At 37.0% G+C, this 15,196-nt stretch overlaps 1 protein-coding gene across 2 annotated transcripts in view; it reads right to left on the reverse strand.

Annotated features, from left to right (window-relative positions):
• LOC137400004 (uncharacterized) overlaps positions 1-15,114 on the reverse strand; it is a 24,915-nt gene extending 9,801 nt beyond the window's left edge. The window contains exons 1-6 of one of the 2 annotated variants that reach the window (XM_068086293.1): positions 15,025-15,114; positions 13,073-13,160; positions 12,314-12,509; positions 4,529-4,637; positions 2,371-2,550; positions 2,198-2,261 (exon numbers count right to left, since the gene is read on the reverse strand). In XM_068086293.1, the coding sequence (XP_067942394.1) occupies positions 2,198-2,261; positions 2,371-2,550; positions 4,529-4,637; positions 12,314-12,509; positions 13,073-13,114 (591 nt within the window). In that variant the 5' untranslated portion in view covers positions 13,115-13,160; positions 15,025-15,114. Of the gene's footprint in view, positions 1-2,197; positions 2,262-2,370; positions 2,551-4,528; positions 4,638-12,313; positions 12,510-12,824; positions 12,942-13,072; positions 13,162-15,024 lie in introns of those variants that run through there. The other variant, XM_068086294.1, reaches the window with a different exon arrangement.
• Between the last annotated feature and the right edge of the window lie 82 nt (positions 15,115-15,196).

The following is a 15,196-nucleotide window of genomic DNA, read 5'->3' on the forward strand; positions in this document are numbered from 1 at the left end:
GGCTAGTTTTGAATAGATACCAGTGACCTGGTAACTGATATATGAGATGTTAGCAGCAGTGATGGCTAGTTTTGAATAGATACCAGTGACCTGGTAACTGATACATGAGATGTTAGCAGCAGTGATGGCTAGTTTTGAATAGATACCAGTGACCTGATAACTGATATATGAGATGTTAGCAGTAGTGATGACTAGTTTTGAATAGATACCGGTGACCTGATAACTGATACATGAGATGTTAGCAGCAGTGATGGCTAGTTTTGAATAGATACCAGTGACCTGATAACTGATATATGAGATGTTAGCAGCAGTGATGGCTAGTTTTGAATAGATACCAGTGACCTGATAACTGATATATGAGATGTTAGCAGCAGTGATGGCTAGTTTTGAATAGACACCAGTGACCTGATAACTGATATATGAGATGTTAGCAGAAGTGATACCTAGTTTTGAATAGATACCAGTGACCTGATAACTGATATATAAGATGTTAGCAGCAGTGATGGCTAGTTTTGAATAGGTACCAGTGACCTGATAACTGATATATGAGATGTTAGCAGCAGTGATGGCTAGTTTTGAATAGATACCAGTGACCTGATAACTGATATATGAGATGTTAGCAGCAGTGATGGCTAGTTTTGAATAGACACCAGTGACCTGATAACTGATATATGAGATGTTAGCAGAAGTGATACCTAGTTTTGAATAGATACCAGTGACCTGATAACTGATATATGAGATGTTAGCAGCAGTGATGGCTAGTTTTGAATAGGTACCAGTGACCTGATAACTGATATATGAGATGTTAGCAGCAGTGATGGCTAGTTTTGAATAGATACCAGTGACCTGATAACTGATATAAGAGATGTTAGCAGCAGTGATGGCTAGTTTTGAATAGATACCAGTGACCTGATAACTGATATATGAGATGTTAGCAGCAGTGATGGCTAGTTTTGAATAGATACCAGTGACCTGATAACTGATATATGAGATGTTAGCAGCAGTGATGGCTAGTTTTGAATAGATACCAGTGACCTGATAACTGATATATGAGATGTTAGCAGCAGTGATGGCTAGTTTTGAATAGACACCAGTGACCTGATAACTAATATAAGAGATGTTAGCAGCAGTGATGGCTAGTTTTGAATAGATACCAGTGACCTGGTAACTGATATATGAGATGTTAGCAGCAGTGATGGCTAGTTTTGAATAGATACCAGTGACCTGATAACTGATATATGAGATGTTAGCAGTAGTGATGACTAGTTTTGGATAGATACCACTGACCTGATAACTGATATAAGAGATGTTAGCAGCAGTGATGGCTAGTTTTGGATAGATACCAGTGACCTGATAACTGATATAAGAGATGTTAACAGCAGTGATGCTCAATGGATATAATACTACTCTTTGAGTCGTATAACGATGATGAGCGTGCACTCAATGGATATAATATAATGCTACTGCAGACTTTTAGAAATTTTTACAATCGTAAAAATTTTTCTGGTTTTAGCCCAAAGTACTGTGAAACAATTTTTTTATATTTGGTGAAATTTGCTGTGTATTGTTGGAATTTTTACCAGTATTTTACCAAATATCATTGTACCATGCACATATTTAGATATATTTTATAAAAGCTCCTAAAATTTATACAAGTTGCCTAGGGATAGTGACACACACTGACAAGGATGGCCTACCTTTCAAAGAGTTAAGAATTATATAAGTATATTTAAGGCTTGTACAAGTATAAGCCTTGTATAAGGCTTTTATAAGTAACCTATTATCAAACCTGTATTTAAATGCCACCTCTATTTAAACACCACCTTTATCTGAGCGCCACTGGGAGAAGGGCTGAAAAATAGAGTGCCATGGCATTCAAATAAAGGTTTCACGGTATATTGGTTTGTACTGAATTTAAGGAACACTGAATAATAATTAATCAATCAGCTTTATAAAAATGCGTACAACCGGAGAGAACACCGCCATTGGTATCTATTGTTGATCGTAACACAACTGTTCGTAAGTAGGGGAGCGTCTGTATATACAACTGAACAGAATATGACATATTGGCAGCATTCACAAAGACATGGGTATTCCCTTACGAATACGATTAATTTGAAAACACAGTAGACAAGTTAGCAGTAATGTTATACTGACATTAATACTGGTCAGCTTAACAAACACATAGTGTACTTACCTTAAAGCCAAGTTTTTGAATAATTCTGGCATATTTTCTGGCAGCAAGCTTAGCTTGCTCCTCACTGAAAACAGAAAAAACTTCATGAAAAGGTTGTTCAAAAAGTGGAGCCACACAAACAGTTTAAATTAACATAGAGCTATGTAAGACCTAGACATACAGCTATAACACACCTCTTGGCTCCGGTGCAGACCATCTTGCCAGAACTGAATATGAGAGCAGTTGTCCGCGGGTCTCGAATTCTCATGATGACTGCAGCAAATCGTTTAGGATTATACTCAGCATTCCTTGCGCGCAGGGCAATACTCTTTAGGTCAAGCCGACAATCCAAGTTCACAGTGCATACTATGTTTCTAGCAACAACCAAGCAAAAACTGCAATCAACCGATGAATTAGCACAATACACAAATACATGAGTGATGTATATATACGCATACATACCTATACATATATAGACATACACGAGTGATGTATATATACGCATACATACATATACATACATACATACATACATGAGTGATGTATATATACGCATACATACACATACATACATATACAGACATACATACATATACAGACATACATGAGTGATGTATATATACGCATACATACATACATGAGTGATGTGTATATACATATACAGACATACATGAATGATCTGTATATACGCATACATACATATACAGACATACATGAGTGATGTATATATACGCATGCATACACATACAGACATACATGAGTGATGTATATATACGCATGCATACACATACATATACAGACATACATGAGTGATGTGTATATACGCATACATACATATACAGACATACATGAGTGATGTATATATACGCATGCATACACATACATATACAGACATACATACATGAGTGATGTATATATACGCATACATATACAAACATACATGAGTGATGTATATATACACATACATACACACATACATACACACATATATATATATATAAATGTGTGTGTATATATATATATACACATATATATATATATATATATATATATATATATATATATATATATATGTAGACATACATGAGTGATGTATATATACGCATACATATGCATACATATACAGTACATACATACATGAGTGATGTATATATACGCATAAATACACATACAGACATGAGTTTAAGTCGTCACAAAATCAAAACTAGACGAGGCTTCCTAAAATTATTTAATTAGATCTAATATTTAATTATATTTTAGATGCTCATTCTGATAGCATTGACTCTATGCAAACAAAACTACCAAATTTTTAGAATGTTTTCTTTTAAATGCTTAAAATACAGGCATGTTCCATCTCTTTATAAGTTACACGCTAAAACATTGGTAAAAAAACGAACTGGTTAATGGGTATTATGAAAGGCACGACCCACAATAAAAATGCATTTTTGAAAAAAACTTGTTTATATTATCTATCATTAAAAGAACTTCTGTTTATATTATCAGCACTAGCACCATGCTAATTTATTTGATTTTTACAAAATAAAGTCGGCGCTACTCAAACTAATTCCACTGCGTGTTTCCTATAGTAACAGCATCTTTACTAACTCATCAGAAAGGTATTGCGCAATCCTTGAGACAAGTTCTCAGAATATGGCAAAATCACTATTTTTACAGCAATAGTTCATGGCCAGCTAGTGACATATACATTAGTAATATATTCACAAAAACAGCAATGACTGTTCAGGCATACAAAAACGGCAGCGACTGTTCAGGCGTACAAGAACAGCAGCGACTGTTCAGGCGTACAAGAACAGCAGCGACTGTTCAGGCGTACAAGAACAGCAGCGACTGTTCAGGCGTACAAGAACAGCAGCGACTGTTCAGGCTTACAAAAACAGCAGTGACTGTTCAGGCGTACAAAAACAGCAGTGACTGTTCAGGTGTACAAGAACAGAAGTGACTGTTCAAGCGTACAAGAACAGCAGTGACTGTTTAGGCGTACAAAAACAGCAGCGACTGTTCAGGCATGTAAGTATAACACGACTGCTCAGGCGTACAAAAACAGCAGCGACTGTTCAGGCATGTAAGTATAAAGCGACTGTTCAGGCGTACAAAAACAGCAGCAACTGTTCAGGCGTACAAGAACAGCAGCCACTGTTCAGGCGTACAAAAACAGCAGCCACTGTTTAGGCGTACAAAAACAGCAGCGACTGTTCAGGCGTACAAAAACAGCAGTGACTGTTCAGGCGCACAAACACAGCAGCAACTGTTCAGGCGCTCAGACTGTTACGCATAATCGCCTCTTGCCAATCAAAAATATACTCTGAACAATAAGAGCATATAAACACCTACTGAAGCTGGGGTTGTATGCCAGATGTGTCAGCCCTTGAAGGTGTCATTGGTGTACTTGGTGTGAAAGGCATCTGAGAGCCAGGATACATCGGACTTTGACCAACAGTACCTGTAGAGCACACAACCTGAGCGATATATCACCCTAAATGCATCAGTTCATATTCCCTCTCTTCTTCCCTCCCACCCACCCTTTCTCTCTCGCAGCAGGCGGTTTTGACATCGACTGTCTTATGCTTTAAGCTTTATTACGTACTTCCATGCAGATGTTTTCCACCTCTTGTCATTTGTTTGTGTATAATTCCCCAACGTCATGTTACGCTTGACGACATCTTTTTTATTTCAGTCTGAGTCCGCACTGATTCCTCATTCCTGCATAGAGTCGTGAATACAATAATTGTCTTTGAAATCGCTCATGACCCATTCGGTGCACATGTCTCAGCTATCTTGGCCTTTTTCTATCATAATATTCATCACAGATGGGAGGCCAGCACATTTAGGATTTCAGTGTTCTTGATCGTATCTTTTCAGGTGATATTCATTATACTGCATAGTTGTCTCATCATAGCTACGTACGGTCTTTTCACTTCATTTCGTATACTATCCAGGTTTCAGCTCTGTATACCTTACACTTAGCTCAGACGGTTACAGCTCGCGTGCTCCTATTACGCTTCTCAAGTTTTCCTAAGCGCTAACAGTTCAAATTCTGTGATTAAGTTCTTTATTAATTTTGGTACCCAGGTATCTGTTCTGCAAAGCGACCCAAAATTTGATTCATATCCTATAGGATTGTTTCTCCATCAAATGTTTGTAGCTAAACTGTTGCTCTCATCTGTGGGCCGTATACTTCTCTGAGAATTCTTTTATGCCATTGTGATCGGTAGCAGACTGTAGACTTCTTGCTTTCTTCTCCCACTAATGAAACTTTAGTTCTCTGGTGTATTGCTGAAAATTGTTTCTCTCTATCGAAAGTTTTGCTTTGTTCACTCATGTGCGAGGTGACAGATACTGACCTTATGCAACTTTTCTATTTTCAAGCAGCTGTTTCTGCTTCACATCATCCTCTTTTAACCAATTTTAGTATCTCCTGGATGGTCTGCACAATGCCTCATGTAGTGTTGAAAACCAGATGTTTTAGTCTCCCAACGTTCAGTGATTTCTTATATCACATAATCATCTAACTTTTAATTTATTTTCTCCTCTAAACCTGCTCATTGTCTTTTTGCTTTCCAACATTAAGCTTCTTCTGTGGTTTCGAATGGTGTCTTCCCATGTTTCTTTTGTATTCTGAGCGTTATCATAGAGCAGACCATCTTGTGTTCTGTATAGCAGTCAGTATCTCTGTAAACAAGAGTGTCCAAAACATCTCTCCAGTGCTCTTGGTTGGCAATCACATAGACTCGTAGATGCCAATGCTTAACCTTTGGATGCATCCATGTCATTTTAAGATGATCACAGTTTTTGAAGATGTGTGGGTGATAAGACTGCATTGAGCAGGAAGAAAGTAGAATTTTATCGTCAGGGTTACACTTTCCTATACCTTAATATCCAATAACTCATTTCCAACTCTGGTTGTCAAAGGTCACATCCAAACATTACATGAAACTCACCTGCAATGAGCAGCTTATCTCTGCCCAAGATGCTTTTCATCCCCCATCTCGGCTGATGGTAAAAGCCTCCCAGAAGGCTTCATCAGAATTTGTTATAGTGGGAGGAAGGACACTTATAATAGACAAGCACACATGTTTTGTTAGTGGCAGGTGCAGAGTCATGTTTTTGACGATGTCATATCTGATGGCAACGTCAACTCCAGCCTATCTTCAGTCATGCTCTTCTGCAAGGAGCACGAACGAAGGTGAACCAAGCGTGGCACCACAACGCGAACCTTTTTAGGCTTTTGCATTACTAGAGTCCCTCTCTCGGCAGTACAGAGATGTAATCCAGGGGCAAGAACAAGTCCAGACTAGGGTTGCATGATAGCTCGATACTCGACTGCGATAGTCATTCTCGATATGAATATGTTGCCTATTTTTAGCCTATCAAAACATCGGAAACTTATCATTATCGAATAATAAAAAAGGATATAACCCGATAGTTTTGCAGATATAGTCAAACTCGGATAACTCACCCTCGGATAGTTCAAACACATAGTTAACTCGAATGGATTTGTTTGGTCCGTTCCCATGCAATGATAAATTGCTTTAGATAACTTGACCTTAGCCTGGGCATGGCTCTCGTGTGGGATTGGGAGAGAGAGCCTGGACACAGCGAAAAAAAGGTAAGATAACTTCTGCAAAACGAGCGACATATGTTACATATGACGCTCAGACTGATACTAATGGAAGCGTGTCGTTAGATTCGGATCTCACGATGTATTAGATGTGGCGCGTTTAAAAGCCTATTGTCACAGACACGTGACTTGATCTAGTAAAAAGCCTTACATTTTTGATAGGCTGGGTGGTTACGTAACACCCCGTTTGATAATAAAACGATAAGAACCATAGGTTACTATTCTCTTGCGTTTTCACGTTAGCAGTTTCATTTCCTATACTGATAAAAAATGGAGCGATTCAAAAATTACTATCAAAGCTAGGCATAGTCACACTGAGACCAGAACAGTTTCAAACTTTACAACATATTATCGCAGGTTTTGACCAATTTATAGTTCTTCCTACTGGCTTCGAAAAGAGTATTTGCTGTCAGATGGCACCGTTGTACAGTGGTAGGTCCGAGTTGTTCATAATAACTGTCGCGAGTAATCATAATACTCGCGAGTAAAATAAAACTGAGATTACTTTTTACTAGATAAACTTTTTTTTACTAGCAGCGTGCGATTCATTTTTGTTGTTTTATTGCTATTCATTTGCTATGTTTGTATTGTTATTGCGATTTTTTTATTAAATCAATTTAATTTTATATAATTAAATCAAAACATAATGAATTGAACATATGAAATAATATAACTCTCGTGGTTGATTTATTATGCAACCAACATTTCATACTTACTAACCAGCGTTTGTTTGCTGTCAATTCAGATTAAAAATAATACATAATACTCGCGTAGATCATAAATAAGACTGTCACATGATACTCCTTCGGAAATAACGATTGTGATATTAGCGACTTCAGAAGTCGACTTTTAGACTTGTCTTCCCCGCGTGTCGGTATGTGTCCCAGGCTCTCTCTCCCAATCCCCTACGGGAGCCATGCCCAGGCTAACTCGACCTCAACTTGAACAGTTGTTTTACCCAACGGCTACTGCGACGGTTGTTATCGCTTTAGAATATCACTTTATTCCAAGCCATGGATATAAACCTCAACTTTCAGTAGTTCTTAGACGTCTTTATTACCACCATCGGCAAAATATTTTTGTTAATGACTTTTCTAAAAAAGTTTGCAAAAAATCAAATTTACCAAACATCCGCTTAGCGATGGCCCTCCGAAAGCAAGGAAAAGTGAGCTAACCTTTGAATAAATTTAGAGGTTAACTTGCCACAAAATTCACATTACAGTTATTTGGTACCAAAGGATTCACCATGTTTTACTCTGCTGTGTTGTAGGTGCAAAATATGTGGAAATGTGATTACAAGCTCTTAAAAGCTCAAAAATGAACAGTTAATCGCCGCCATCACGAAAACGCCATAGATTGGAATCAATTTACTTCTCTGACGTAGTCATTCCATTAGATTATTGTTGTGACACCTGATGTTCTCACGTGAATGAAAGGCTCAATATAAAACTTCTCGTAGCACTAGTTCGTGACACTTCGGGTTTCACCGAAGAACCTGTATCAAACATAGATGCTCGCTATTTTCCAATTTTGTTTCGGCTTGGTCTAACCGTCTACTCATATCCTGATCATGTGACCCATACTTACTGCCAAACAGCACAGAACAATTTCTGCAGCAATTTTCGATTATCACAGGTGACCAACAGACTGCTCATGTTAATCAGAGAATGATACGAACTTCTTCGAGCAAAGATTAAAAAATGCAACGAATTTTGACGGTAGGTTATAAAATATCAGTGCTGAAAGTGACAGCATTACAATGGTGATGAAATAGACGCTTTACACGTTTATTGACTGATAATTGACAAATAGACGTTTTATTGAATGTGTGAAGTATATTTGTGGAAATATTTCGACGAATGAGGTTGCATGAAAGTGTAAACAGAAGCCATCTCGTTGAATTACGTCACGTTTGAGCCGTTTTGGAAAGAGATTCTAATCTATGGCAGTTTTGTGATGGGGGCGATTAACTGTTCGTTTTTTAGCTTTTAAAAGCTTGTAATCACATTTCCATCTATTTTGCACCTACAACACAACAGAGTAAGACACGGTGAATCTTTTGATACCAAATAACTGTAATGTGAATTTTGTTGCAAGTCAGCCTTCAGAGAAAAATCGACCAACTTGATTTTGGTTAAAACGCTCAAAATAAAAATACATGTATGTCTTTTCTTCTGAACATTTCAACAGCGATCAAGTTTTGCCAATTTTAATCTGAAAACGTCCTGGCAATCCCATCACCTAAAACGACAAACCAATCTCAAGTGATAGAAAGTCTCTATACTTTCTATAATTTTTTTTAACTTTTCAGTGAAAGCTTTTTAATTTGCAACAAGCCATCTATGCATTCGATGTATATAATAGTTTGTATATGTACATTTATCTACTAATAAACACATGAACTTGCGACAGTGCTCCGATAACTTGAACACCCTGATAACTCAAACACTTTCGTTCGGTCCCATGAAGTTTGAGTTATCCGAGTTTGCCTGCAGTTTTTTCTGCAGATTTTTCTCTGCAGCTTTTCCTTTTCTTATCCCTTCCCACAATCATCGATCTTTTCAGGCCAGATAATACAATAGTTTTACCAGCTTCCAAGTCACGCAATAACTATCGGTGAACGCTGTCTGCTCATTGATAATTCGATAGCTATCGGTGGGACAGCTCCAACGATAGTCGATCACCCCTTTTCAAACTACAAATGCCATCCCTAGTCCAGACACACTGGCATCTTCGGTCTGCTGCAGCGGCTAGCCGAAAGATAAGTTTATCTATCCTTCTAATTCTGGCCCATTCGGGAAAGTCTAGTTAAACTCTTTGTTGGGTATTTTAATTCATTTCAGGAGGAAACAGCGCTAAGCGACTAAGCTGGGGAACATAAACAAGAACATAAAGATAAGCAAGTGCAACCTTCGAGCTCTTGCTTATCTACTGACTATCTACTGACAACAGCTAAGTTATAACAAGTTTAGGAATTCACCATCAAAAATTATCAGACAGTTATGATAGTAATATTCCCCAACAAAGATTTTAGAGCGTTAACAGATTAAAGATGTGGTTGCAGCAAAAAGATCGATTTAATGAAATTAAGACCCATAAAAGGCTAAAACATCAGCTACAATTTAATGCCATTTTTGTCTTTGTAGACCAACCCTGTCCAGAGATATATGCGTTTGAATGAGGCCCTCTTTTAAAAAGCTCACGTTCCAGCGGGTGCTTCTTTCGTGACGTCACAAGCAATATATCTGAAAAGAAACCACGAGCGATAAATATGAGGTCGCTCCCTTAGCCAATCATCAGCGCGAAAGTTTTATATAGGCCGTAATAAATGTTATCACTCGTAAAACGCGTTGTCTGTGATCTAAAATTTAGGGATTTTACTCTATTATCAATTCGCATGGACATCGACATTTACTAAATTAATTAACATCGTTACTTTAATGAATTACTCGATCGACACGTTTTATTGGCGAACAACATAATTGTAAAAATTGCTGTAAAGTTACTGCGAAGGTGACTCCGAGTTTTTTTGGCATCAGGTAGTTAAAGTTCTACGGAGGAAGATCAGAGAATGGAGGTAAATTTATCTTTTATTTTGAGTCTCCTATAGAGTTTCCAGTTGAGTTTACATTCAGATTATATTTCCCTGTTTGAGGCTAAAATGTAATTTCCTGTGCGTGCGAGATACGTATGTACAGTGAGTTCTTGACGGCTTCTTTTTAATCTTTAGCATCTAGCAATACAATGGCTTAGATTGATGAATATACTATATTAATAATTTATTAATATAGTATATTCGTAATAGGTAATATTTTAGTACTCATTAATACATGTACTAATTAATAGAATAATAACTTTTTGCTATCATTAATCACCGTTTTATGTTTTTTTTTATCGGTTCACCTAGCTACATTTGCTTCAAATTTTCTGTGGCAGTTTTATCTAGTAAATTAGATTTATGATTTGACTTTAGATGTTCACTTTTCACTTGTAGAAAGTGAAGAAAATCGATTGATCAATGCAAATCTTTAACTTCCAGAACCAAAGCTTCGAATCATTGGCTTGGCTTTGTGCCTTTGTTAAACATTTATTCGTTTTTAAAATTACACTCGCAATCTATCAAATCAAAGTCCCAATTTGAAAGCTTTCAGTAGATACGCTTTAGAATGACATATCTATGAACGACATATATTTATTGCATTTGTTTTACTGATTACAGGATGTTTATGTCGTACCACCAGCCGAAGCAACTTTGTCAGTGTGGAAACTGCCATAAAGGGGAAAGAGAGACTTGAATGTGTGCTGCATAAACCATGATGTGTTGTTTGAGTTTGTTGCAGTAGATGAACTTGTCTTATTGTATCAGCTAAAACTATGTGAGTGGCCACGACTTGATGAATAATTTTAATAAAAGCTTTATGCCAAGATGACAATCTTTTTGCTTGTAAAAATTATATAATATATATTACTATAATATTATATACTATAATAATATAATATAATAATATATTATATATAAAATTATATTGTTGAAGATAATGCAAAACATGATTTGCAGAATATTGTAGTGAATTGGATATGGTATATGGATGTCAGCAGAACTGGAGAATGTGAGTTCAAATCCAGTTTGCAGCAGATTTCTCATCCTTAAAACTCTATCCCTATGTATATTCTTTTCAAAGACGCAATTTGCTTATTTGACTTACGGTAGTAAGAAACTAGTTTTCAGTGTGGGCAATGATTTACAGCCTCGCTCCAAGGATAGGCGACGGACATAATGTGAGCGGGGCTTTTGGGAGGCTGTATATCGTTAGTGTGGGTAGCGGCGGAACTGTGCTAATACAAGGACCTTATTCTACATAGCTTGCTTGACAGAATTACCGTAGACCGGTAGAATTGGTAGTCGGTACTCAAATGTTTACACAGCACTTGGAGAAAGTGAGTAAGACAAATTTTCAATTTTCGTTATTTGAGGCCTTTGAAACATTAATAATAATGTATCTGTAGCTGGGTTTAAAATCTTATTCTAACCAACATGAGCAAATACAAAATAAAATATATGCCAATAGAGCCGCGTAGGACTAGACTTTTATCGCAAATAGCCGATGTGAATACGAGATATATTGACAGATAAATCACGTGTGACATCATTTTGGGCAAGTTGTTTTGGCCTGAGCGTTTTTACCGCATGCAGATTTTTTCGATTTTAATCTTCAAATATCTTGGCAATGAGATCGCCTAACACAACAAACAACATATCAACTGATGGAGAAAAAAAATGCTTTCTTTTAAGATTAACTCAAATTTAACGCAACCACATCTTTAGAGTAGCAACCGAGAACAGCTACAAGAAACCTCAAATTGCATGTGATGGCATTAAACTGGAGCAGTTGTTAGCATTTCAAGAAAATGTACATAATCTACCTTCAGGAAACTCCACAGTCTAATAACCCAAAAATGAACAAACAACAAAAAAAGCGAGAACTAGAATAACTCACCGACACTGCTGACGCTGCTCACAGAAGGTGGCATCATCATCGGGGTCATGCTTGATGACAGCGGCCCTGGAGTCATGCCCGAGGATATATGCGCTGGAGTCATCCCTGGAGAAACATGGGAGGGTGTCATGCCAGATGGGATGTGAGACGGTGTCATGGAAGGCATGTGTGCTGGTGTCATACTAGAAGATGACATCTGAAATTATGATAGCCAATAAAGTGAAACTAACATAGTATAACTAGTACTAGCTAGTAACTAGCGAGTAAGAAACTACTAGTAACTAACTGGTATACTAACATAACACTAAACCATTGAAATATTTTTTAAAAGTTTTTTGTTCTTTGCAAAACAAGGGAAGCACCATTGGCTTGCCATGTGAGATCAGAATTGGGATACGCGTTGCTATTTCAATTTTTAGATAGGGTTTTATTAAAAAATTTCATTAAATAATCACAAGGCAAACTTAAAAAAATTGAATCACAGGAATGAATTGGGAAATTACAAAGTTACCTGTGTGCATTCCTATTCCCAAACTGTTACGGTGACAATACCTTTACGATTATTCACACATTCTTAAAGTTTAGTAGTGGCTCCTATCAAGTATGACTTGGCTAATTAGTGGCTTGGCTGGAAAACGCAGAAGAACAACTAGGAACCTGTCTTATTGACTACACATAACAATAATTACTAACATAGAAAGCTTATTAGTAGCGGCATAGAGAGAATACCCTGGCATAGAGAGAACAATAAATTCATACCGAACTTGTAGAGAAGTTGCTATAAGGGGGCTGACGATCCATGTTATCAGTTTAAGTTACTCAGTTCTAGTTAGATATTTGGTGAAATCTGAAAGTCGAGAACAGCTGAGCTGACAATAGCAAAGAAAAACCAAATATAGAAATGCTTGACACATGTTCAATTAGATGTGTCACGGTATACAATACTACAAGAGATAACACAATAGTTTTGAAACACTAATAGACAACAAGCTTGATGTAGAAAATTAAAAAACACCATGAAAATTGTCAACCTCCTTTCAGGTCCCTGTATGTTCGAAAAAAGAAACTACGGTGATAAAACATTTTAGAAGTTGAACAGCCTGTGGTTGTTTGCTAGTCACAGATCTGGTGCTACAGTGCTAGATGTGTTACTGTGGACATCAAAAGCAGTAATCAATGACTTGTGTACATGACTTGAAAAGATTAGTATCAGCAGTGACATTCTGGCTGACCACCTTCTATTCTTGAGCAGCGCAAAATGTGGTTCTGTTCTGGCTATGGTGACACTCATTACATCTTGAAATTGGTCAAAAAGCTTACTGCATGTCTCTGAATGTTTTCCAACTAATTTTCCTATCTAATGAGGTGTGGATTGCAAACCTCGCAGACGGACTCTACAATTGGTCTGCAAAGAGTCAAGTAAGCCTTTTTAACCTTTTTTGGAGCTTTGTATAAAATCATTTTGATCACTCATTGTCTCTAGTACGCTTTTGATACGGTAGCATCCATGTGCGTGCCCCAGTTAAGGTCGCTAAACACACACACACATACCTGGTATTTACATGATTAGACTCTTTGCAGAGGAGCACTGTAGAGAGTATACTTAATTGTTTCTTAACCCATTTTTCCTTTTATATCAAACAAAACAATCTGACACTTGCCGCCATTAAATTTCCTTTTCGCCTTGTCTGCCCATTCCTCAAAAGGTCTTGAAGAAAAAAAGATAATATCCTTACGCTAGTTGAGAGAACAAATCAATGGAGCACAAACTGCCAAAAGATTGATAGCAGAGTGAACCAATGAGCTAACTATATTATCGATATAAACCAAAAATAATGATGGGCCCCCAATACGGAGCCTTGTGGGACGCCAGATGTCACTGATGGTGATGTTGATGCAATACTCTGAGTGACCACTTTTCGACACCAATCACTTGAAAAATTTGCTATCCACCTGATTATAATTACATCAATGTCCGTATGTAATAATTTTTCAATATGTGAATGGCAACCTTGTCAAATGTATTTGAAAAATTCAAAACCGCTGAATGGACATCTCATTATTAGCTGTTGTCATAACATTACTCAGGGTAGTAACGAGCTGTGTAGAACAGGAGAGGTTTTTAGAACCTGTGCTGTTCTAGGCATAAAATACTATCAATCAAAAGAGTGATATGATTAAAGGCTGCATGCTCCAGGATTTTACATGAAAATACATGTCACAGAAACTGGCCTGTAAGTCCACAGAAAAGTGATAGTGTAAGAGAGAATGTAAAAACAAAATGAGAGAATAGTAGGAAAAATAATAAAATAAAAAGTGATAGTACCAACAGTTTAACGTATTAATAAAATGAGTCTACACATGGTAGAAATCTACCATAGTGTCCTAAGTGCAAACTTTTTCCTAAATGCTTAGTCAGATAATCCCCAATGTTAATTTTAGCGAATTCTGTTTTTCTCGTTGTCATATAACATTATATCTGGTGATGATATTGCTGAATCTACCAAGCTGCTAGATTTTAAAATCTACTTCAGTGTGTCGTCACGAGTAGATCAGTAAAACTATTTGTATTAAAAAACAAGTGACGTAGTTCACTCAAACTATAAATTACTCTTGATAATATTGAAGTTGGTTGAGAAATCTACAAACACAGCATTTGTTACATAACAGACTTGTGCTTGTAGATAATACAAACGCAGTATAAATTTGACCTTCGAGATCAAGCTAAGTAATAACGGGTCGTTACATCCCGTGAGACTGCGGAATTATTTATTTAACCAAGTCGACGCTGTTGAAAGGTAAACTGTGTGTGAGTGTCGCAAACCTTAGTTTAGAACTCGTACTAAAACTAAACATCGAAGTATGTGCATGTATTACAAGATT

Source organism: Watersipora subatra, chromosome 7 (assembly GCF_963576615.1).
Source record: "Watersipora subatra chromosome 7, tzWatSuba1.1, whole genome shotgun sequence".
Taxonomy (NCBI): Eukaryota; Metazoa; Bryozoa; class Gymnolaemata; order Cheilostomatida; family Watersiporidae; genus Watersipora; species Watersipora subatra.